The 27,259-nt window shown below is 39.5% G+C and overlaps 1 protein-coding gene and 1 pseudogene across 1 annotated transcript; both read left to right on the top strand.

The window, feature by feature from the left end:
- Nucleotides 1-4,103: 4,103 nt before the first annotated feature.
- Nucleotides 4,104-7,960, top strand: LOC118800610 (annotated as a pseudogene).
- A 7,617-nt stretch (nt 7,961-15,577) lies between these two features.
- Nucleotides 15,578-25,438, top strand: LOC118800611 (H-2 class II histocompatibility antigen, A-Q alpha chain-like). The gene is made up of 4 exons (XM_036560875.1): nt 15,578-15,632; nt 19,959-20,201; nt 23,602-23,883; nt 25,317-25,438. Exons 1-4 carry the CDS (start codon nt 15,578-15,580, stop codon nt 25,436-25,438), a joined length of 702 nt encoding a protein of 233 aa, XP_036416768.1.
- The last annotated feature ends 1,821 nt before the right edge of the window (nt 25,439-27,259 follow it).

The raw sequence follows: 27,259 nt of genomic DNA on the forward strand, positions 1-27,259 counted from the left end.
ATAATAAGCCATATTTTTAATGCTTGTAGAATATCCTTCCTGGAGTTTTACATATGGAGCTACCAATAAATACACCGATCAGGCATAACATTATGACCACCTCCTTGTTTCTATGCTCATTGTCCATTTTATCAGCCTCACTTACTATATAGGTGCACTTTGTAGTTCTACAGTTACAGACTGTAGTCCATCTGTTTCTCTGATACTTTGTTAGCCCCCTTTTACCCTGTTCTTCAGTGGTCAGGACCCCCATGGACCCTCACAGAGCAGGTACTATTTGGGAGGTGGATCATTCTCAGCACTGCAGTGACACTGACGTGGTGGTGGTGTGTTAGTGTGTGTTGCGCTGGTGCAAGTGGATCAGACACAGCAGTGCTGCTGGAGTCCACTGTGTCCACTCACTGTCCACTCTACTAGACACTCCTACCTTGTCAGTCCACCTTGTAGACGTAAAGTCAGAGACAACAGCTCATCTGCTGCTGCACAGTTTGTGTTGGTCATCCTCTAGTCCTTCATCAGTGGTCACAGGACGCTGCCCACCGGACGCTGTTGGCTGGATATTTTTGGTTGGTGGACTATTCAGTCCAGCAGCGACACTGAGGTGTTTAAAACTCCAGTAGCACTGCTGTTGTTGTTCTGATAGTCTGTTTGTTTGAAGGAAAAGTGAGGATTAACCGTTATTTGCACACAAAAATGACCAACGTCGCTAACCTGTAGTGTCCATATGCCCGTGAGACGCGTGTGCACGTGAGTCAGGATTGTGCACAACACCGACAAACAAGCCTGATTTCACCAGATTCTGCACCTTTATTTTTAATTAAAGTGACAGGATCAGTTTATGTGAATCAATTAAATATGACTCTTTATTTCCTTGTTCTTTGATTGTATGATAAGTTTGTGAAACTGTAAATGAAGCTATTTCTTGATTTTTCCAGCAACAATAACAACAAGAACTGACCCATTTTCCTGTTTTTGAAATGAAAATCGAGTGACCAAAAGATAGACGGACCCCTAAACCCCCCGAAATCTGGCCCAGCGACGTTCCCGACTGTTTCTTCCAGACACTGCAGAGAAAAGCATCCTCAATGGACAGTTTTCCCCCTTTTAACCCTCTCGTTTCCAACCAAAACTAAAAAAGAAAGACGAGCATTCCTACAATACGGGCAGAATCTGAATGCAGCAAGTAAAACTGAATAAACTACAAATCACAGAATGGCTATTTATTTTTTATTACTCCACAAATCATTAGACCTATAGCTCTGGAGTTTCCTGATGCGAGTGGACGCAGGGGTTTCTAATAAAGTGGACAGGGGCTGTATCAGCAGACAGTGCAGAGACTCAGCCCCTTTAGAGGAGAACGAATCATTGAGGTTCAATTCACTGAACCAAACAGTTTGTTCGTAAGAACCGAATCAGTGGAATGAAGTGAACTCTCCAGCGCTGTTAGCGCGGGAACATCGCCGTCTAGCGTCTGACTGAGGAACTGCACAGGCTTTCTTTTGAGAAACTGAGTTTTATTCAGCTCTCATTATTTAAATGTGTGACTTTGTGTTTACATTCATGAGCTTAATACTTTTCTTGTGGGTTTGATTATTTTATAACCATTTTATAACCGTTGGCACAAAATTAACTGCTTTATGACAACATTGCTCCGGAAATCTATAAATAGGGGTGAAAAACCTCCACTTTCCATCATTGCACTTCAGCTCTCTGTGAGATCTAAGAGAAAAGTGCTTTGTTCAGTGATTTACTCGAACCAGTGTATATAAAATAGTATGGAAGCCCTAAAACCTGATATTCATGATGTGCTACAGAGCACAGCTCATGTGCAGACATGCCGTGCAGCATACAGTCAAACCCTGGAGAAACTGGAGAAGGTCCAGGCAGAAGTGTGCCAAGAGAGAAAGCTGCTCGAGATCGCTCAAACTGTGGAGAGAAAACAGCGCCTCCTGCTGGTGGATCTGGTGGAACCGACAGCCGTGCAGGAGCAGGTGCATGAGAAGACTCAACGAGTAGGAGAAGTCGACCTCCTGACAGACCACCAGGACCTGGAGAGAGAAAACAGTCAGCTGAAAGACAGATGTTCAGGATGGAGAAGGAGAGACAGGAGGAACGAAAGCGGTGGGGAGCAAAGAAGGGGGAGATGAAGAGGACAGCACAGGAGGTCCTGGAGATACTGAGCAGATCAGAGGAACACATGAAGGCCATGTCCAGCAACAGGGTCATGATGGAGGTGAGAGATCTGGAGAGTGAAAAAACGCCAGATGAAAGACTGTCCAGGGTGGAGATGGAGATGCAGGAGGAACGAGAGAGGTGGAGAGCAGAGAAGGAGGAGATGAGGAGGACGACAGCACAGGAGGTCATGGAGGCCATGTGCAGCTACAGGGCCACGATGGAGCAGAAGATGAGGGTCCTGGAGGGTGAAAAGGAGAATAGAACAAAGAACCGAAGGAAAGTAAGAAGGAGCTGAAAAAGCAGATGAAGGAGGAGGAGAAGAGGGTGAGGAATTTGGAGTGTGAAAGGGAGAAAGAAAGGAAGAAGGAGCAGAAAAAGAAGGGTAAGGAGCTGAAAAAGCAGATGAAGGAGGAGGAGAAGAAGGAGCTGCAGGAGGAAAAGAACTCAGGAAAGAGGAGCTTCTGGAGAAGGAGACCATGAAAGAATGGATATGAGTGAGATTTTTCACTGAAATGAGCCAATAAAAACATATCTAGAACCATTGTGTTGTGTTTGAGTGGTTTCTGTACTCAGAAGTGCACCCGGCACCATGTGTGCACTGTGTCTGATTAATAACATTAATGGGTCATTCTACAGAAATGTCCATTTACAGCGTTTACAAATATTACACTTGAAAAACATGTTAGGGTTATAATTTATTTATATTTTAATATAAAACAATGTTATTTTAACAATTACACCTTCTTGAGCCTCAATTTAGCAATATTGGTTTTTAAACCAATCATATACAAGTCCAGGCACCACAGAAGAGCTCGTTCCCACAGTCATGTGTAAAAGCTGAGGCCATATTTTGAAGAAATCTGCAATTTTAACTACAATAATCTATGCATGACTATGGAATATATAAATTAAATGACAAAGAAAACAAAGGCCAAATAAATATTACAAAATATATAATTAAAGTTGTGGTCCCTAGGAGTGGTGTCACTGGTGTTCCTGCACAATAAAAAAACTCTTTATTTTGAAATAAAAGTCACGCTGATGGCATCACTTGACTTCCTTTTACTGGTTTTCTGAGGATCTCTGAAAAAGCTCATGGTGAGTCCACTGTGTCTTTCAGTTATCAGAGATTCTCATTTAGCTGTGAAGCTTTTAGTTGACGTCACTGGTGTGTGTGTGTGTGTGTGTGTGTGTGTGTGTGTGTGATGAGATATATATATATATACACACACACACACACATATACATACACACACACACACACACACACACCTAACCTTAACCCTACATTTTTTTTCATTGTTTTTTTTTTAAATAACTTTTTGATTTTAAAGTAAAAAAATTCATTTAAAAAAAATCCCAAATTTTCTTATTACTACAGAAATAGAGTTTTAGTAGGTTGTGAGCAGTTAGATCCCATTGTTTTGAAGTAAAAGTGTCCCAAAGTCTGAAACTCAGTGTGGAACATTAAGGATTGTCACTACCGAAACACAGATTTTCTGCAGTTAAGTAAACTTTGTGTTTGAATGAAAAATATTATGATTTTATGTGCCCACAACTTTTCAACGCTGCGTTTGCAGGTCATGTACTGGACAGTGATTGAGTTCTGCTCAAAATGAGGCAAAATCGCAGCAGTCACTACAGACGCGTTTGGTAGTTTCGGTATGTTTCAGTCCTGTTATAACGGTTTTGTTAGTGACAAAATGAAATGTTCAGGTATTAATTTTAATGGAATAAACATCATTAAGCAATAGGGTCACTCAAACCAAAAAGATTTTGAAATTTATATACTTTTAATATTTACATTAAACTGCATGACTGCTTAGTAACATGTGATGCAGTAGGTCAGGAGATTCTGATTGGTCAGCGAGTCTGTATGATCAGGAAGTCACTCTCTTAAACTTTCTCAGTTGTTGTTGGATGTCGAGACAAGATGATCCTGATTCTGCAGCTGCTGCTCGCTCTGTGTTTGAGAGCAGGTCTGTTTACATTTACAGTCATATTATCAGTTTGTTTTTTTTATTGGAATTAAATAGATTTCCTGTTAGATTCTCTATCCTGTATTGACTGTTAAACAGAAGCATTGCATTTCATTTTTACATACAAATTAGAGGTTTAAATATTTTCAAGAATGTTTTTTTGTTTCTCACTGCGATAAAAAAAATCTAAATTCAAAAATTCAGTTATTTACTTTGAGACTAAATGGTTACTGTGTTTAACAGCAGTTATATTTTTTGTTGTTTGACACATTACTGCTTTTGTAACAAATTTATTTCCTCTCTTCATATTATTTCCAGATGGATATGACGTGTACAGAGTAGTAGACTGTATCACCAGTTCACCAGATCAGTCTGATGTTGAATTAATAGATTATTATTATTTTAATAAGGGCCCAATAATACAGTTTAACAGCACGGTGAGGGAGTATGTAGGGTTCACTGAGCTGTAGTGAAGAATGCAGAGCTCTGGAACAGCGGGAGAGAGGAGAGCTGGAGAGATACTGCAAACCCAACCTACAAATAGACTACAGTCATATTCTGAATAAAGCAGGTAAGAAACAAATATAGTCACCACTGATAAAAAGAAAATACACCAGAGCTTTAAAAGCAGTACAGAGCTGATCTGTACAGACTTACATAACAGGGATAAATATTCCTGTATTTTGGAGTAAGCAGTGCTCAGAGAGGTGAGGGGTCCTAAAATGTCCTCAATCATGCCTCAAAATGTTTATTCCCAGATTTTTAATGTCTACACAGGGACTTTATTAATGCAAAAGCACTGAGGATGACACTAAAGCTAATTTATAAGCATTTCTATCTTATGCATGGCATCCTTTTGAAAAGGCAACATAAACTTTAAGTATATTGTTCCCTCGTGCATTTTAGATCATTTCCACCTCTAAAAATGTCATGAATGCATAATGTTCAAACGATGTCAACACTAACAGTTTATATTATGTAGATAGTAAAACAGTATTGACAGATCAGAATTAGTTGTTTTAAACTGATTAAGAAATAATAAATGTTTCCAGTCATAGATAAACTCATCTAAGAGTCAAAACCGCTATTAATACTCTGTAGTTTGACCCTCCAGTGTCAAAAGCTTGGGGTTCTTACTGGACAACATATGACCTGATTAAAAAACCTATAAATGTCTGGCAAAGTGTTAACTATCTTGACTTGAAGACACAGGTAAACCAGTTTTCTGCTGTGAGAAGTGCTCTTTTAGTAAACGCCAGGCAGAAATGCACATAACACAGCACAAATAGTAGGGAAGTCATCGTCATACATCTCTGCTTCATGGTAGACACTCAACCCAAGTACCTAAGCCCACTGCCTGACACACAATAACACAGGCAACATGTACACTTCATTTAAGCTAACAAGCAAATACATATGAAAAATGTAAGTGAGCGCATGCCATGCCATGGCCATGCCTCCAGAGCCACTATGGCAGCATAAGCCAGTAGCAAGAGGCTAGTAGCTGGGCGTGCTCAGCCCTAGCCTGCACAAACGTTGCCGGGCCCTCTCTCCTCAGCAGCGAGTCCTTGCCTGGGACTGAGTCCTTGCCATTGTGGCTCCTCTTGCGGGTGGCAGAACTCCCTAGTATGCCGCATCTGCCATATGCTTTCTCTGCCACCCACTGTGCCATCAACACTGGTGTGAGTGCCGCTTATGCATTCTGGGGCACTGACTCCAGTGGCTGACCCGAGCTGGATGATGGTCACCATTCAGGCTTTTGTGAGCACACTTGGTTGCAGTAGGGCTGTCGTTGATCCCGGCACCACCCAGAACAGTGGCCTCTCTCCACAATGTCGGCTCACTACCCTTTCCCCTGCTCACCTTGGCATCTCCACACTGAGGCCTGTGATGGTTTCACTTTTGCTTTCAACAGCCTCCCTCAGACAGGCAGCAGCATTGTGCCTTGCTGCACCACCTCTAGCATCAAGTCTTGCCATGCCGGCACCATCATCAGATTGGCTCTGCCGTTGAGCCTGGCTATGCCATCTTTGCCGTTGACCTATCCCACTTCTGACACCACTGTAGTGTCAGCATAGAGTAAGACACAGAAGAGGGAATGATTCTTCTGAGATAAGTGCTCTTTTCACACCCACAGAAAGGCAAATAACATGGCAGAGGACAGCAGGCACGATCGCTGCTAGCCATAGTTCTTCACTCCATGATGCTACAGAGTCGACCAAACTCCACTGGCCAACACAAAATGACACAGTAAACACATACACACATCTTTAAATGCAGGAACAAGAACAAACAACATAAATGTTTCTTTATGTGGGAAATGCATGCCTCTCATGAACCTCTTTGCATGGCCCTCTGCATGAGCACTCCTCCAGAGCATCTACAGCTGTACGAACCAGTAGCGGGATGCTACAATATTTATGCATTCATCATTTTTGGTAGATTTACGTATACACTAATATTGTTCTTAGGTTAAGTAGGTAAATTTTCAGGTGCTGTTAAATCAGTGACTAAACAAACTGGCTGTTTTAAAAATGCTTTTATGAATGCACTAAAAATATTTGATATTTGCAGTGAAGCCAAAGGTCCGACTCAGGTCAGAAAAGCACGCCAGTGCTGGTCATCCAGCCCTGCTGATGTGCAGCGCGTATGGCTACTGCCATCGATGTGTACTGGCTGAGAGACGGTAAAAAGGTGATCAGTGATGTGGTGTCCACTGAGGAGATGGCTGATGGAAACTGGTACTACCAGGTCCACTCCCACCTGGAGTACACGCCCACATCTGGAGAGAAGATCTCCTGTGTGGTGGAGCACGTCAGCTCCAAGGAGCCCATCATCATTGACTGGGGTGAGAATAAAACACACATTATTATATTAATAGTATTATAAAGCTGTGAAAATGGCATCATATTCATAACAGTATGTTTATCACATTAATGAAATGGTGTTCTTGTCCTGCAGGAGGTTCTTTTACTGATTCTGACAGGGACAAGATTATCATCGGAGCTTCAGGGTTTGTGTTGGGGATCATCCTGTCCACTGCTGGATTCCTCTACTACAAGAAGAAATCTCCAGGTCAGATTCGAGAGAGTTCAGCTGACATTGATCCATCTGGAGTATTGATGAATGACTAATGTCTATAATACACTTCTTCTCTTGTTTTACAGAGTTCCTGTGAAGTTCACTGCTGGTAAGTTTTATACTGGTCTGGTGAAGGTTTATACTGGTCTTACTCTTTTTTTGATGGCTCACTTCTCTTATAAAACCTTTTACACATTTATCTGATTCTTGCAGGTTCTTCTGATGATACAGAGGAGTCATCTTTAATGTCAGGTGGTGAAGCACTGAAGTCTATATTACAGCTTCAATTACCTGCATTATGTTTACAGAATTCATGTTAGATATCTGTTTCATTTTTAAGAATCCTTTACAAACGGAATATCAATGTTCGCTTAAGCGTGAGCTGATATTTTGCTTTTTGGGAGTCTTTGTTACATTGATGATGAAAGACATGTTTGATTTTGGTTGAAAGATAATAATATGTCTGGTACCATGTAAGTTAAATGTTTACGTACATTAACCTCTTAAAATCCCAGGCTTATTACACACTACTGCTTATTATTCAGTAACTCCAGGGACTTTACGGCAAACTTGTTGAGCTATTGTTAGATTATAGAAGTGTGTAATAAAACTTTGGGGCTGCCGGCTGGCCCTGGCCATGTAAGGGGTTAAATGTTTTCGATGAAAACTGACCCTTAGGCCTTCTACATGTTTTGTAAAAAGAGACTAGACCAAGTATAACGAAACCAAAATGTATTTAAATGAGATCTCTGTACTGTCAGTGACTGGTTTAATTTTAATGCTCCCTCTTGTACTTTGTTTAGGAATCAATGCCTATATTTTGAATAAATATAGTATCCATAATATAGAAAATGTAGGAGATTTGTCTCATGTTTAGACAAACAGATCATAGAAAAATGCAAGCATGCATACACTATACAGAGAAAAGTATAGGGACACACCACCTAATGTAAAACTGGACCCTGGAGCAGTGGAAACATATTCTGTGAAGTGACTAATCACACTTCTCTCAGTCTGATGGACGAGTCTGGGTTTGGCGAATGCCAGGAGAACGTTACCTGCCTGACTGCACTGTGCCAGCTGTAAAGTTTGGTGGAGGAGGGATGATGATATAATGCTATGGGGTTGTTTTTCAGTGGTTGGCCTCGGAACCTTAGTTCCAGTAAATAGTTCCATCTTAATGCTCGTAAGGGGAATTGTAAGGGTCAATGTTTTTGCAGTCCATGCCATTTCAGTCGCAGGTTTAGCATTAATTACCATTGCAGCAGACTGCTTTATAGTTTTGTTGTGATCAGGGCCTCAATATGGGTAACAGTATTTAATTAGCTGTTGAATTAGCTATTGATTTTGTATGTGTTTTGCTGCTATTAATAAACACATTTCTTGATGATTGAATATAATATTTCAATGAGCATTCTCTCTCACACACACGAAGAAAAAAAAATAAATAAAAAAAATCTAGGCCGCTTATCCTCCTGGGTTGTAAAGGGGTGCTGGGACCTATCCTAGCTGTCATCAGGAGGAAGGCAGGAAACTCAAATGACATTTTGAAAAACCATATTCAAAACCTGAAGTCTGTTCTTGACTTCACTAGATGCCACAAAATGCATTATGTTGATACTTGTGTTCTTTTAACACATGCAATTATTAATTATCACCCACCCCAATTCTTCTCTGATATGAAGCTGAAGTCAGATATTCACCAGCTTCTTGTTCAGATTTTCCCATTCCACCTTAAATGAAACAAACATTTAAGGTGGAACGGGATATTTAGCTGGCTAGGTATTGAGATTTTCTATGCTTGTTATGAAGAAAAGGACCATAATACAGTTTAATGGCCTTAAACTAAAATAATACAATGGTTATCATTTGGAGTGCCTCTGAAAAATCTCTGTTTGGAGGGCCATGTAGTCCTAACACTTCGCCCTACCCCTCTATCTCAACAACGATCAGGACACACTACCCCTAGACGTAAACGTGCAAAACGGAGGGCTAAGGGTTCAGTGGTAGGGGCGAGGGGTGAAATGGGATTAGGCCTAATCACTTTTACATTGACTGTAACTAGACTGACAGAAGCTCTAACAGTTTGTGATTTTACAACAATTTAGCATTTGAAAAAACACACACACCACTGTCAGTTAAGACAAACATCTGCGATGTATCAGGAAAGAGAAACCGTGATTGTATCTTTATGGGAATAAGTTTAATTTTACCTTTGAAATCAGAAAGAAAACTGCTCATGTGATCACTGTAGCAGAATTGAAATGAGAGAGATTCAGATCTCTGCTCATCACAGGCCTCTCAGATGTGTTCACATTAATTACGGGTCAGCTGGTCATGCACATTTCTGAGAAATCAAGCAGTCCTCTTCAGCTTTCACTTTTAAGGTACTTTTCCAAACTATTTTAGAGGAATTCTATACTACCTATAACAGTGGACGGCTCACCAGACAGAGCCAGGCCGTCTGAATTACATCCCAAGCCTACCAGGTGAACCACCACAGGTTTTAGGAAGACAGGACCCAAATGCCAAGCGAACGTACAACAGCAGTATAATAGAACTCAGAACCATTAGCCAACTGTGTTTGTACACAGAGGAATTAGACCTCCACATTTAACCCATCCGTGTAGTAAAACACCCACATGCATGCACACTAGTGAGCACAAACACTAGGGGGCAGTGAGCACACTTGCCCGGAGTGGTGAGCAAGGCGTCTTGCTCAAGGGCACTTGAATCACATACTGTCGGCTGAAGGTATCGAACCAACAACCTTCTGGTCACAAGGCTGGTTCCCTAACCTCCAGCCCATAACTGCCTCCAAGAGCTTATCTAAAGAACTCAAAACCATGATGAGTCCAGGGATTGAACCCAGACCCTATTGATGCCACTTCACCACTAAAGCCTTGGAGAAGACCACTGAAAGGAGCACCCCCTGCTTCTATTGGGCAGGAAAAAAGAACAAAGGATGCCAGGGGAAAACTGTCTTTCTCAGAAGTTGAGAGAGAAATTAGTAACTAAAAGAGACAAATGACTTTCCAAACAGAAACAGGACCAAGACTGAACAGAAGGAAGAAGAACTCCTTCACATTTGTTTTTTTATGAGACAGAGAACAGAGAAGGAACCTCGAGTCGAGGCTGGAGAACTCTAGAAGTGAGGGGGAGTGCAAAACTCTCAGCCCTCTTACCCAAATTACCAGCTGTTTCTGGTGACTCAAGATGAGACAAAGACACAGCAATGTGTGTCTCCTTCTCTGGCCTTATGAAGCCCTCTGCTCAGGTGTAGGACGTTGGGCTTGATTGGACCTGGGAGGTGCACGTTGTCTCCCTCAAGTGGCTGGGAGTGCCGCAGCCCTGGAGCCAGCCCATACACAGACTCTCATTTCCTAAAATTCATGTGAAAAATATGTTTATTTTCTGATTCCTCCAGTGCTCAGATAAAGGTTAGCCATTGAAAAGCCACACATGTTAGCCCTGTGATCACTGTGGAGCTCTCGGCACTTTTCCTTTTACAGTTTTACCCCACTGCTCCCAGTTTACTACAGCTTGTAAATAATAGATTTGTCCAGCTCAGAAGTTCCTCATTGCTTTCATTTAAAGAAATAACCTTGTAATTTAGCAGAGCTGCCCAAACTGAGGCCTACAGCTCATGTTCCAGATCAACTCTACATGAGAAATGGTTCAAACAATATAACAGTCAAGATCTTCACTGTACATGTTCTGATGCCTGCATCCTCACACTGAGCACTGCTGCTGTCCTCTTCAACTCCTTGAGACCATCGGTGGTTCCAAAATGCACTTCGTCATATTCTTCATAACTTTCATATTTCATAAGCTACATTCAAAAGATGGGGGTCATATGAGGCTGTAACTGTCTTCTTTCCAGTCAAATAGATGGGTGATGTAATTATAAACCCTGAACTTATAAAGCTGAACTCACATTTTTTTTTCTACTGAAAGTCGACCCATTTTTCCACAAATCTGGGCTATAAACTATAAACAGATGGCGTCTCTTCAGTGATCTGCTCTGTAAACATTATTTTTATAAAATAATACAAAGAGCGTCTAAGATTTTTGGCTTTCAGCAGTAAATTGTAAGCATATAGCAATATGTGTGATCATAAAACTGTTCTGTTAATTTGAGGAGAGCTTTTAAAAAAAAATAAATAAATAAAATAAAAATGTACATTTATTTCATGCAGTTACTGAATAATTTGCCTCACAATTTGGTCACGTATATTCAGATGGAAAAACCAAAATATACCATGGAGTCCTCAATTGCCACACATTAGATAAATACAAGTGAATGAGTGTTGTGACCTGGTCTAGGGTCAGGCCATAAAAGAACAGTGTGATGTGAAATGTGCACTTTGTGAATGTGTGTAAAATGGCAAATGGCTCTTAATAACAAATCCAAAGTGTATTATACAACAGGTACAGTCTTCAGGTTTGGCCAGGAGAGACAGGAACCCCAACCAAACAAAAATAATAAACAAAATACAAACAACTCACCTCACTGCTATTATGCTCTGTGTGCTGCAATGTGGTTTCCCTCTGCACCTCAACTTTAAGAGCAATTCAGAAGAAAATTGAGTTTCATGGTCAAATACTGTACAAATAAAGTTTAGAAGTTGTTACCCAACCAGACACACAGATCACTTTTTGCAGCAGGGGCTGAAATGTGGAGCCAATAAATAGAAATGAGTGACATCTAGTGGCTGTGAATGTATATTACAATTTATATTGACGATGCTTTGCAAAAGAAACTCATGTTAAAGAACATAAAACAATGAAAAAGAAAGCTCAAATGAGAAAAGAACAGTAAGATAGCTTGACTGCATAATACTGAACACTTTAAAGTCACAAACTAAAAGCTTTTCTTCAGAGGTACAGAGAGGCCATGAGCTGTTGTTAGAATTTTCTGGATTGTTTTCTTGAGATAACGAGTTAATTTTCTTGTGATTTCAAGATGACAACTTTGTTATCTTGAGATCACAAGACAGTTAACTTGTTATCTCAAGATAACAATCCAGAAAATTATAACTACCTCTCTGGACTTTCGTACTTTTCTACTAAACATAAAAGTCTGTTGAAAATGCTCTGAAAAATAGCTTACAGTAGGATTATGTGTCTATAAAATGTCCACGTGGCACCTCAGTCCATTTGGAGTCAGCTATGTCCAGTTAGATGGAAATCTAATTATCTGTTTTTTCCTTGGTGAAACAAAGATTTTTGAAAAAAACGACAATTTTCTGTAAACATATCGAAAAGACGTCTAGCTCAAAGTTTTTAAAACCAGTGAATGTTAGTGGCATCACTGAACTTTGCGCCATACGAGGAAGTTTTGTATGAGTTTTGTAAGTACGATGAAAAAACAGTAAATGTGATATTTTATACACCTTTTTTTACACATTTCTGTTATTTTACAGTATGAACAGTTTATTTTATGTATTTTCACAGAGTTCCTGTCATTGGAGTTGTCAATATGTATGTTAAAATCACCAGCAATAACAAAATGATCAGTGGAAATGAAAGCTACATATCTGTAAATTCATCAATAAAATTAGCATTGTACTTCAGAGGCCTGTAGACAATTACTAGGAATATTTTGTGCCCCTTTCAGAACCACACAAAGAAACTCAAAGGATGTGAGATCACCAAATGATAACCGCTTTCACTGGAAAGAATCCATAAAAAGAGCAGCTACACCTCCACCTTTCCTGACAGCATGTGAGACATTTATAAAGCTAAAGTTTGGTGGAGCCGACTCGGTTCATACGGCTTTAGCGCTGCATTCAGGTAACCATGTTTCTGTTAAAAGCATAAAATCAAGCCCATGTAATAAAATCATTAATCAAACTGGACTTGTTTGTGGAAGATCTAATATTAAGAAGAACTAACTTCATTTCAGAAGCTGTGACTCACATTTTACATACTGCAGATTGGATAAGTTCCCATTATCGGACATGTACTCCCTGTTCTTTCTGTCTTTGAGAAGTACTGGAATGGGAGAGATTTCTGGGACACAGGGTCCGAGCTTGTTTTGAAACCTCTTCCCTTTCAGCATGGGAGGGTGGGTGGAGCTCCTGTTGACAATGAGGAAGAGAGCGATGCTGCCTTTTTATTGCTACATTACAGATACATTACATCAAATTTCTCAGATGAAACATTTTTCCCACACTTCAATTCATTGCTTTCAATTCATAAGATGGAATAATCATTTTGTATTTCCACAAAAGTCCTGAAGGACGCAGCAGTGCTGGTGGTCAGAGGGCCCTGGATACGTCGGCCCACACATGAAACGTTCCAGCTGTCCAGGTCTGGAAAACCACTGCTGGAAAAAACACAGTCATAAAGTAAATCAGAATCAGAATCAGAATCAGAATCAAGCTTTATTGGCCAGGTTTGCTTACACATACAAGGAATTTGGTTTTGGTTACAGGAGCTCACAGTGCACGGTATCAGACAGACATTTACATGTAGTGAATAAAATAAATATAAAATAAAATACAATAAAATACAATAAAATAAAATAAAATACAATACAAAAAAAATAAAAATAAAACATGCATTCCTACCATCACTCACTCATACACACACACACAGTCATACCTGTGACCTTTAAACCATCAAACATAACCACAAGAGGGCGATATCCACCCACAACCAAACCCACCTCAGTTTAGAGACACATTATATGACCAAAAGTCTGCAGATGTCCCTCCTTATTAGTGAATTCAGCTGCATAAGGTCGACACACAGCTTGTATAATCTCCATAGAAAAGCCACAAGAGCATTAGTGAGGTCAGGTACTGATGTTGGATGGTCAGTTCTGGCCACTCCAACTCATCCCAAAGATATTGGATGAAGCTCCATCAGTCCAGAGAACACAGTTCCACTGCTCCACAGCCCAATGCTGGGGGCTTTTTCCCCCCTTAGCCCACGCTGGGCATTGCCCACAGTGACCTAAGGCTCATGCACAGCTGCTGCAGAGCGCCTCATCCTATTGGTCAGTGCTTTTCTTGCGAGATTATACAAGTGTATAGTGTACAGTGTATATTCATGTAGTTTGCTCTATTTAGTACAGATTTATGGAGGGATCTGTCCAAACAACCTTCTGAACTTCAATAAACAGCAACCAACATATACAGTTATCTCTTCTCTTCAACTGTGTTTGGTAAATAGCAAGTTTGAATAATAAACTGCACAGAATTTCTCACTGGTTCCGATTCCCAAGTGCCTACTGTAATAAGTCAGAGATAATATGCTACATTAGATTAGACTATATTACAGGCTAGCAGTTTCAAAGCAGTTGAAATTCGCCGGCTGTTCAAATCATTAATTGAACTGCAGACGTTTTTAATCTAAAAATTAATGCAATTGTAATTTTGAACAAGTGAATTCTAACTGATGGACACATGAGGTTGCAATGTAACTATTTATTTGCCTTGCTAAGTGAGTACATAGCTAATAAGATATATTGCTGTTGTCGGAAGAAAACCTTGTATCCCCAAAATGGTAACTTTACAGGAGAAGTAAAAAACATACTTTAGTTCTAATGTGAGTCAATGGAACCAGACTTTTTTCCAAGTAATTTTGCACTGTTTCTTTTAGTCCATTCGTCATGAAATTAACACACAATGTAAAGGACAACAAGCATTTTCATCTTATGTCAAAAACTGAAAAACGACAAAAATAGAGATACAAGGTTTTCTTCCTACAGCAGCAATATGCTTGTGTGAACATCTCAAATAACTGTTTCTGAGCTACTGTATGTGCAATGGTGTTGTGATGCAATATGATATTAAATGCAGTAAACATTTTTTCAGGTGAAACTTAACGCAGAAGCAGCTACTGTATCCATCTGTTCTCTCGCTCCTCCAACGACTGCCCTGCAGTGTGGCGTTATGAGTGGTCCCAGCTGGAAAGGGTCTTGTGTGCACATAGAGGTGTCTTGATTTCTTCCGAGGATGATCTATAAATAACAGACATACTTTTTACATCATTTCATGAGTTTTGAGACTCCTTATGCTGTGGAATGGGGGTAGTAAGTGGGGTGTCTGAGGAAGGGGTGGCAGCCTCCATCCCATAGATGCACCCCTGACACCCCTAAGTCCTCTGACTTTTAATCCAGAAGTGTCCTGTATTATGTATATGAATTAAATGAATATCAAGGTCTCTGAGAAGCCAAAAACTAAACCTACCCAGAAACTGCAGTGTCACTGAAGCAATAATCCTATTGGATGATTTACTATGAGGTCATAGTGAGAGAGAGGGAAACAGAGAGATCGCGTTCTGTCAGCTCTCACTCATGCATGAGCTTGTTTTGCTCCTACGGTGACAAAATGAAGCTGTGTTTGATTCTCGTCTGGGCAGCTTTTCTCTCCACAGAGGCTAAAAGTAAGAAACTGCTTTAGTGTTTAATAGTGAACTGAGCTGTTGGACTGTAGTTAGTGTATTATGTATTATTGTAATGTTGTACAGAGCTCTGAGACAGATAAAGATAAAGAGAACAGTATCTGGTTTAGGGCTTTTGCTGCATAATGTTAATATACCATACCTTATGAATATTAATCAGCCTCATTAAATACTCAGTCTTATAATTTAGTATATCAGTCTCATATATAATCAGATAGAATTCCACAGTCTCTAATTTCTAACTAAAGAAATAATGTCAGTGGGCCTCATTCACCAATATATTCTGAAGTTTCTTTAAAAATGTGTTCTTAAGAAAAGTCGGTAACACTTTCTATGAATGTCACCTTTGTACGCATCTATAAACACGTTCATAACATGTTATAATGCGTTCATAAGGCATTATGAACATGGCTATAAATATTTATAAAAATGCATTACATGTTATAGCCATGTTTATTATGCATTATGAATTGTTAACATAATACATTATAAGTAGTGTTCATACCAAATTATAAGAGCTCATAAGTGGTATTTGTCCGCTCTAAGTAAAGTGAAGCGTACTGTACTAAAGCCTCCTCCAGTGTTCAGAGTGAGGCTTCAAGTTGAAGTATTTACTGAAGGATTTACTGAAACACTAAAACATTCACAGTAAAGCACATTACAGGCTTCAAATGTCAGAGTTTAAACTAGAGCTGCCATCAGTGTTTTACCCAATGTGGGAAAGGTAATGTTCACCACCGTTAGCTTGGTATTTGTCTTTACTTTACGCTCTCCAAGCTGGGACTGACTTCTTTGGCACTGACATTATAACATGTTATCAACACTACTTATAATGCATTATATTAACAATTCATAATGTATAATAAACATGGCTATAAAGTGTAATTCAATTTTATACATGTTTATAATCATGTTTATAATGCCATATGAATGCATTATAACATGTTATAAATGTGTTTATAGATGCTTACAAACGTGACATTCATAGAAAGTGTTACTGAAAAGTCTTAGGATAGACACTATGTCAGAGTCATCATATTAAACCGCAGAATTGTTCATACCTTTGTTCATTATCTTGAGCCTAAGAACAAATCCTGAATAAGAAACAGCATGAAAGGGAATTTTCTTCTTAAGAATGGTTAGTGAACGAGGCCCGATGATCTGATTTCTGAAAGTTTTAATAAGTGTAATTTCTTTGATAGAGATATTGACAGGAACCAGTGTTTGATATCAAGGTAGACAACTTAGTTGTCAGCTAACTTAGAAAATAAATGAAACCTTTATTAACACATTATCTGTTCTTAGACAGAAATAAAAGAATCACCAACAAACATCAGTGCATTTACAGTGAATTTGAGCTAAATGGTGTTTAAACTAGTGTGTGTGTGTGAGAGAGAGAGAGAGAGAGAGAGAGAGAGAGAGAGAAATTTAGAGAGGGAGCGCATGTGTGTGTGCATGACTACTTCAGGGGAGAACTAGGCTGCATCCAGAAGCTTGTTCTGCTGCTCCTGCCCTCACTTCTTACCAGACATAAAAACAAGTCACTAAGTTGCAAGTAACAAGTAAGGCCCAACCCTGTTTCACCCCTCACCCCTACCACTGAGCCCTTAGCCCTCCGTTTTCGTGTTCACGTCTAGGAGTAGGGTGGCCCAATTTTTGTTGAGATAGAGGGGTAGGGCAAATTATTATGGCTACATGCCATCCCCAAATGGAGGTTTTTCAGAGGCACACTCCAAACAGAGTGTTATAAGAAAAAAACAAAAACGACAAGATGGAGCGCAAATGACCAAAGAAACCCACAAATGTGAGTATTTTCTTCGTTAAAAAGTATGATGACTATCCAAAAAGTTTCAATATATTATGGTCCTTTTCTTCATAACAAGCAAAAAAAGAAATTAATAATAGTATGCTAATGGCTCAGTAGCTAGCTAAATTTCTTGTTCCACCTTAAATAGTCCAGCAATACCTACACCTGAAGCACCAGAATGTAGCCACTGCTCCATTTAAGGTGCAACGGGTAAATTCGAATATTGAAAAATTGAAGCTGGTGAACTTCAGCTTCATATCACTGAAGAATTAGGGGTGGGTGATAATAAATAGTTGCCCCCCTCTTTGAAGGCATATGATGCCCTAAATGTAACTAAAGCCCAGCAGTGAGGAGCTGAACTTTACCCTCCTCTGCCGTCACTGCAGACTGGCAGGGTCGCCTACAGAGCAGCGCTGGTAGCTGTTAATGAAGTGATGCTCTTTTTATTTAAGGGTCCCATTTCAGAGGGAAGATTTCAACCACTACAACTTGTTACTCAGTTCCAAGGGGCAAGGAGACACTCGAAAACAAGGGGTAGGGGTAAAAATAAGAAATGGGATTGGGCTACAGTCTCAAGTCTTGACACTCGAGTCCCGAGTCAAGTCCCATATCAAGAAAGTCAAGTCTAGATTTAAGTCCCATGTCAGTACAGGTAAGTCTCAAGTTGAGTCCCAAGTCCTAAACAAGTCAGTTGGCATTCTTCAGGTTATATGAAGGCTTCAACACTGAACACCAAAAATGGTAGTAATACAGTCTTTTAATGACAGCATGTTAGTAGTGTGTAGCTGTATATTATTTACCCTTAAAATTAAAACACAAAATCCATGGTACACAGATAACCATGACAGACATCCTGCTATACACAAAGAGTAGTGCAACCACACACAAGAAGAATTTTCAAAGTACTATTAAACCTAATTAAAAATTTATATTTGAGATTTGTTTGTGATTTTTAGGAGCACTGTGAGCATAAGATTCAAATAAAAACTAAAACTAGCTCAGCAAACTAAAAACAACTGCTAGTTTCAATTAAGTTTAGACGACAAAAGAAGTTAAAATGTTCAAGCTGAGCAAAGTTTACAGAAAAGACAGCAAACGATGCTAATGAGAAAACTTGGTGGTAAACTGTGCAGTTGGCCTTGTATATATTCTCTCTCATGCATTTCAGGCAATAGTAGTGATATTTTTATATTTTCCTATTCTCTTCAGTATTTTTGTAAACTTCTTTTTTTCACCAGTGATCATGACTCACGACCAATGAGAAGCGCATTCTCTGTTTTGGCAGAGGTGTGGACTTGAGTCATATGACTCAAATCCGACTCGAGTCGCAAATTTGATGACTTGAGACTTGACTCAAAAAAATTGAGACTCAACTTTGTCTTAAACACCAATGACTCAGACTTAGGACTCAGAAAGACTCGAAGGAAGAAGAAGCGTGGAGAGAGTCTGACTGCGGACGGCTACACAGTTGGTCACTTTTCATTACCTTTACATTTATGGCATTTGGCAGACACAGGTAGGCAAAGGTAGTGTTAGGAGTCTTGCCCAAGGACTCTTACTGGAATAATGTAGGGTGCTTACCCAGGCAGGGATTGAACCCCAGGCTATAGCATAGAAGGCAGAGGTGTTACCCACCACACTATACCAACCACATTTTCGTGTGAATGTATTCGTTTCCCGCCGTAAATCTGATATATAGCACCATCGTCAGATGTCTGTCACTGTGCTTATGCTCGGCCTATTTTATTTTGGGAAAAAAGTGAAGCATTTAGAGTTCAAGTTTACCTCCATAACTTGGAAACAAATGAAGCATCAACAGCATCAACGTGGCCTCGCTCAGCACTTAAACTTCTACTGGAGAAACTAAAACTTCTATTAGCAGATGAATGCATACTGACTTGTTTAGGACTGGAAGATTAAGACTATTGACTTGGGACTTGACACTCGCCTGTACTGACTCTGGGCTTGAATTGAGACTCGACTCTCTTGACCTGGGGCTTGACTCGGGACTTGAGTGTCAAGACTGGAGACTTACTTGTTCCTTGCAACTTAGGGACTCGTTCCCATCTCTGCTGATTGGTTCTGGAACATAACATGACAGACACGCTGATGGAGAACAGTAGGGTTTCCTTCTGTCTCATACAAACCACCCTGTCTTAATAATGTAACCTGTAATATTTCTCTCAAATAGATTTGCAATGAATTCATCTCAAATATATGGAACAAAGCACGTTCCATGTCTGTTCAATGCGGTTTCCATTCCGTATTTGTTGGTAACCCCAATAAGATGCAACCAAAGAGTGAAGTTTATTCCCACAAGGATGAAGTTTGCAGGGGCAGTTTGGGTCAAAAACCTATGAATGCTCACTTTTGGCAGGTCCTGTTACTTAAGAAAGAGAAAAAGAGAAGAGATGAATATGTTTTGTCCAGATAACGAGGGTTAAACCAATAAAACAGTGTTTCTGAATGCAGGCACTGACATGCTGTTCTCTCTTCCTCAGCTCGGCACAGGGTCGTAGGACTAATCCTGTGCTCTGATACAGAGCGAGAGGTCATGTATGGAGATAATGAAGAAGAAATGTACCACATTGACTTCAGCAAGGGTAAAGGAGTGATGACACTGCCGAGGTTTTCAGAGCCCATTTCCTATCCAATAGCTTATGAGTCAAGTATGGGTAGAATGGAAGTTTGCAAAAGCAGCTTGAAGATTTGGACAAAAAATTACAGCAATCCTGAACCGCTGGGTAAGACACCGGCATCACTACATCACACGTTTACTTTTTCACAACTAATTGAAACATATGCTGTTAGAAATAAAGGTCCAGTTTTGGACCTTAAATAAGTTTATCCAGGTGAAAAGTTTGTATTTGTACCTTTTCATAACCGAATGTTTTAAAACAGAGCAATAAAATCAAAAGCCTGGAGACGAGACGGGGGGTGTGGAGTCAACTTCAATGGATTATGGTTCAGTTATGTTCCCTGATTAAAGGTACTAAGATGTACCCTTGAGGGTTCCACCCCAGTGACAAGAGGGGCACTGCCCCAGTGAGAGTTTAGTACCTTTATTTCTGAGAGTGTAGACGTGGAACCATGTGGAGAAAACCAAAAGTAGTAAATACATACATATACAGTCTTATGCAAATATTTGGGCACCGCTGCTCAAATTACACATGCTGATTTTCATTTCAGTGAAAGGAGGTTAACACATCCTCAGAGAACACACTGAAGTATGTCATTTTCTGCTAACTGTAGTGAGAGTTTCTGTTTTCTTGCTGAGTTTATCAAATTGATCAAATCAAAATGTGCAGTAACTTTTGCACAGAGGTTACATGTTAAATTCAGCAAATAAACAATAATTGTGTATTAAAGTGTGCAGAAGTGTGTTCTCTTAGTGTTAACTCATTTACCCTTAGAAAATCCAGACAACATGTTCTGTGACTCTGGTGCCCGCAAACTTTTGCATATGACTGCATCTCAAAAAGTCTTGTATGATGAGATTGAATGCCTTTACATGCACTCAATAATCTGATCATAATCAGATTTCTGCAGTTATCTGATTATTCAAATGGTCATGTAAACAGCACACTTTGATTTCTTAGATCAGGTCTAGAAATCTGATACAGAGGCTGGATTTTAGTTCAGTAATCAGATTTCTCAGTGCATGTGAAACACTTTTGGAGAAACACTAAAACCGACTACACGCTTAACCAAATGAAGGATTTAAAAATGTCTGTTCATATTTTTAGGTAAAGTGGCCCAATTAAAAAAAAAGCCATGAAGTTTGAGATTTTTATGTCACGTCTTCTTCTGTGAATTTATTGGCTGGTTGCAAAGCAGAAATCCGATTACTGTCTGACTCACGAGTTTCCCCATTGTCTGATTACTCAAGTGCATGTAAACGCATTTAACGGATTACTGACAAAATCTGATTTTCTGGAGTCATCGGATTGTTAAGTGAATGTAAACACACTCATTGTCTTGTATGAATTGTGACAGTTCTATGAAGAAGTTACTGTGCAAGTTTATACACTGAGTTCTTTTCAGTATCAGATCATTTTATTGAAGTTAAATTATTTTTGTCTGAAGTGGTCAAGTATACATCTAAACACACACACCACAATGGTCACCTCAAGAAAAGAAAAAAAACAAGCGTTTTAAAAGTTTTAGACTGAAAATATGGGATTTTTTTTTATTTACATCTGTAAATAAACAACAAACCATTTTAGAATTTTTAAAAAGAGAAAAGCAATTAAAGGGCATGAGAAGACTATTAAAATTTAAGCCAAATTGTGACAGTGACCATGATCAAAAAGGTCAGATTGTTTTATTCTTTCCAGTGAAGCTTTTGGTCAGACCATGAGATTTAGGCCCAATCCTATTTCACCCCTCGCCCCTACCACTTATCCCTTAGCCCTCTGTTTTGCGCATTCACATCTAGGGGTAGGGTGTCCCATTTGTTGAGATAGAGGGGTAGGGTGAAGTGTTAGGGCTACACTGCCCTCCAAACTGAGGTTTTTCAGACACTCCAAACAGAGAGATATGAGAAAAAAAGAAAAACCGGCAAGATGGAGAACAAGAGACCAAAGAAACCCACAAATGTGAGAATTTTCTCTGTTAAAAATTGTGATAACCACTGTATTATCTTAGTTTAATGTCATTTCAACGTATTATGATAGTTTTCTTCACAACAAGCATAAAAATAGCTAATAGGATGCTAATGTCTTGGTAGCTAGCTAGCTAATTTTAAATAGTCTAGGAGTATTGACGCACCATTTAAGGTGGAACGGGAAAATTCGACCAAGAAGCTCGTGAATATCTGACTTCAGTTTTATATCACTGAATAATCACTGTGCTGATAATTCAGATGTCACAGAAGAACTGGTAACTGGTGACTGGAGTCAAGTGCAGGTTTATTACACACTCATGGTCAAAGATAGATGAGGTCAGTACCGGGTAATCAGGCAGTGGATCCAAGTATGCAGTACATAAACATAAAATCAAACAAAGATGAGGTTCATAACCAGAAAATAAGAACCAGTTGAATACCACTCAGAATCATAAGGCATGGCGGAAACAAGACTTTGCAAAGAACTAAAGCAAAGCAACGTCCGTTTATACAAAACGGCTACCAATGAGTAACAAGTGCCTAGGCTAGAATTCTAGTGAAAGAGACCTCTGGTGGCATGGAGGGCAATCATCAGTGGCAGACGTGACAGCAGTCGCCTACTCAGGAGCCACAGGTAGGCCAGTTTAAGCCAAGGCCTACCCAAACTGACCACAGTCCTACCCAATCAAATAGGGAAAAATATTTATTGAGCTACATTTTTGAGGTAATGCAGTTTGATTTTGTTTTCCATGAGTGTGATCACTGTATTATGGCCAGTAGAATCATTACACTTTCCCCCAAGCTTCACCTTATTTTCTCAGCCCTCCAATCACTGCTAAGTGCAATAAATGCCATGAATGTAAATGCTAAGCAACAGTTGCTATCTGCCATTGCCTCAAGCCTTTGGTTTGTTATCAGTGCTCGTTGTGCTTCTTGACAGTTTCGGAAGACTTTTATGAGATTCAGCGTGGAAGCAGTGACAAAGTTATCCAATCAGCACTGACTCCTTCTTAGTCTCAGAACAGCTGTAGCCATAGACTTATCAAGACAATATGCTACCTAGAGCGACTGACTTCTTGTGATGTCCAGATATGCAGCATATGTAGTATAGGATAGATAACAATATAGCTATATTAACCTGACAGGTTTTGAGGTTTATTACAGATTATGCTCATAAAATGCAAACCCCATAATTTATAGCTTTTGGATGGACCACTTATAATATTGCTAGCTAAATCAAAATGCTTCAGCTTTTAGTCTAGCTTCAGTAGGCGCTCAGTTCAGGGTACAAGCTCCACAGCTGCTTGATTTTATTTAAATTGTAATGTGAAACATTATTTGTAATTTTAAAAAGTTTAAACAATAAAGTATAAATGCAAGTGTAATGTAAAGTAGAAGCATTTTCACTGGTCATCTCAGACATTTGGAGCCCACTGTACGTCTCACAAAGTCATTTTTACAGTCTTCTAAATTTGATTATTCCATTTTGAAGTCTAAATGTTGCAACATGAGTAACAACTGAATAACTTTATCCACAGATGCTCCACAAAGCTCCATCTACTCCAAGAATGAAGTGGAGGTGGGCTTTGAAAACACCCTCATCTGTTACATCACTGGATTCTACCCACCTCATGTTAAAGTGTCGTGGACTAGGAACAACGTCAATGTGACGGATGAAGTCAGTCTCAGCAGATATTATCCAACCAATGATGGAAGTTTCAATGTGGTCTCCTTTCTGAAGTTCATTCCAGAGAAGGGTGACATCTACACCTGCACTGTGGAGCACACAGCGCTGGACAGACCACTGACCAGAACATGGGGTGAGATTTATACCTGCTTTGGGGGTTATTGGGTGAATTATTATGTATTCTGTATTAGAAATTACGCCGTCTGACCACTTCCTTGTTTCTACGCTCATTGTCCATTTTATCAGCTCCACTTACTATATAGGTGCACTTTGTAGTTCTACAGTTACAGACTGTAGTCCATCTGTTTCTCTGATACTTTGTTAGCCCCCTTTTACCCTGTTCTTCAGTGGTCAGGACCCCCATGCACCCACACAGAGCAGGTAGTTAATGTGTGTTGTGCTGGTATGAGTGGATCAGACACAGCAGTGCTGCTGGAGTTTTTAAACAATGTGTCCACTCACTGTCCACTCTATTAGGCACTCCTACCTTGTCAGTCCACCTTGTAGATGTCAAGTCAGAGATGATAGCTCATCTGCTGCTGCACAGTTTGTGTTGGTCATCCTCAGGTGTCACTGGGGGACTGATAGTAAGTGGAGCTGATGAAATGGACAATGAGCATAGAAACAAGGAGGTGGTCATAATGTTATGCCTGATCAGTGTATTAGTATTGTTAATAACAATAATATTACCTAGTTATCAGGGCACTGGTCCAACAAGAAAACCAAGTTAGATGTTAGATGTGAGGAAACAGGAGGTGTAGTGACATTATATATTTTAGTAATATTATTATTATTATTATTGTTATTATTATTAGTAGTAGTAGTATGCATGTATTAACACAGCTTTTTTTGCATATCTACACAGCTGGTATACCATATAAATCATAATTTAATAAAGATTGTACAAAAACCATAAATCAGATCAAACAGCTGTCTACAACCACTTGATTCCCGATCAGGCTGAACATCCCAGAGCTGGAACGTTGTCGATATCTCAAAAACTGTTAACGGACAAAAATCTGGTAGAAAAATTAAAATATCCTGTATATATTTCAGCAGGAAAAAAATAAATAAATAATAATAATACGTTTTCCTAGTGAGCTAAATGTGAATATTTCTGGTTAAATAAAGTGTAAATAATATTACATTGTCACTGAAATGATTTAATAGGACATTTATCAGAATTAGGTCAGACTTGAATATATGTTACATTTGTATAATTAAAATCAGATCTACACACAGAACAACCACTCAAAACAGGAAGAACTTTATAACAATAGTACCCCCCCCCCCAATAACAGCTGGGATAGGCTCCAGCTCTGCCCACGACCCAGAAGAATAAGTGGTTTAGATGCTGTGTGTGTTTGTGTGTGTGTGTGTGTGTGTGTGTGTGTGTGTGTTTGTGTGTGTGCGTGTGTAATGCTAGTTTCACATACTACAAAACTCCTATTAGTACCTCATCAAACACCCTGTTGAAACACCTCAGCCTTGCCCTCCACAAAGTCTGTGCACACCACTGTAAATTAGCAGAATATTCATGCTTTTATTTTTCTGTGTGTTCCACAGATGTGCAGGTCACTCTGCCCAGTGTGGGTCTGTCCGTGTACTGTGGAGTGGGTCTGACTGCAGGCATGATGGGAGTCGCTGTTGGAGTTTTCTTCTTCATCAAAGGAAACAACTGCAAATGAGAATCTGACTGTAAACATTCGAGAAAACTATGTGTGGTCACCTTCAGCTCATTGGTGTTTTTTCTTTTGCTGTCTACTTTGTGCAGGGAACAATTTTTGTTTAAACGTTTTAGCAGTTTGTTTAATGTAAACATTATTCTGTACTATGCAGGGGTGGAAATGACCAGGTTTTACTGGGGGAGCCCTTTTAAAGGCATAAAACTTTAGATAATTGTTCTTATGTTGAAATGTACCTTAAAATCAACCTTTATTTTCAGCCATAAAATCCTTTATCTATTGCACTTCCTGCATTAAGATTTAAGATTAAGATGTATTATCCTGAAATATGGTTATAGTTAACTGTACATTACTTGTAATTAATTATATGTATTTAATATGTATAATACAAAATAGTACTTTATAACATATTTTATAAAATGTAGCATTAACCATTGTGTGGTGTTGATGTGTGTTCAGTGGTCTGGTGGACCCACCGCATTATTGTTTTGTTTTGTTTTTTTTTAATCAATACAACCATAACAATTGATGTAAAAAATACCAGAGGTTTAAAACATCATAGTGTCCACCGTAGGATTCTCCTTTAGCAGCTGTAGCCAGTCAGCAGCCTGTCCATGTTGTCCACCCTCACACACACACACACACAGACACACACACAATAACAGCAGGCCATGTAGGAGGAGAACAGAGTGAAGGACACAGCACCTCCACACCTTTATTCCCTGCGGGTTCAGCCCAACACCACATGTAATATAAATGTGTAGGGGGTGAACAGAGTGAAGACACTGAAAATGGGTTATTTTATACACCGATCAGGCATAACATTATGACTTGTTTCTACGCTCATTGTCCATTTTATCAGCTCCACTTACTGTATAGGTGCTCTTTCTAGTTCTACAGTTACAGACTGTAGTCCATCTGTTTCTCTGATACTTTGTTAGCCCCCTTTTACCCTGTTCTTCAGTGGTCAGGACCCCCATGGACCCTCACAGAGCAGGTACTATTTGGGTGGTGGATCATTCCCAGCACTGCAGTAACACTGATGTGGTGGTGGTGTGGTAGTGTGTGTTGCGCTGGTCTGAGTGGATCAGCAGTGCTGCTGCAATGCACAGTCAGACTAGCATTGGTGTCATTTGTGCAATACACACACAAACACACACACACACACACACACACACACACACACACACACACACACACACACACACACCCTGGTTACCTGACAAAGGAATCAGACCCAGGCCCTTCTTGCTGTTATCACCAATTGTTTTTGTCAGCACAATACCTTGTATCTCCACTTTTGTCATTTTTCATTTTTTAACACTGTATCAAAATTTCATGATGAATGGACCAATAGAAATGGTCCAAAATTACCTAAAATAAATAATTTCTCCATTAACTTTAATTATAAGGTAGGAAACGTTTTTTCCTTCTCCTGTAATGTTGCCAGTTTGCAGATACATGCTTTTGTTCCGACAGCAACGATAGCTATTGTGAAAACTGGGCCTCTATGTCACTGTAGATAAACACAGACCTCATTAGACATTTGAACTACCATACATACGTCTTATCTCTTCTTAACCCCCCGAACTTCAATGTTTCTCATGTTTATTTATGTTTCTCTATCTTTGTGATAAAATGGCACAGAAATATGGTTCAAACATTCCTGAATCTGTAGAGTCGCCCTTTCCATTCCGTCTTATCATGAAGGAGTTATAAGCCTATGAAGAGGGGCTGAGATACACACCATCTGCCTCTCACCGTGTAGAACTGGTGGATTCGTGTGTCCGTCTACATTCTGTGTGAAACTGACCAATGGACACT

Source organism: Colossoma macropomum, unplaced genomic scaffold (assembly GCF_904425465.1).
Source record: "Colossoma macropomum unplaced genomic scaffold, Colossoma_macropomum, whole genome shotgun sequence".
Taxonomy (NCBI): Eukaryota; Metazoa; Chordata; class Actinopteri; order Characiformes; family Serrasalmidae; genus Colossoma; species Colossoma macropomum.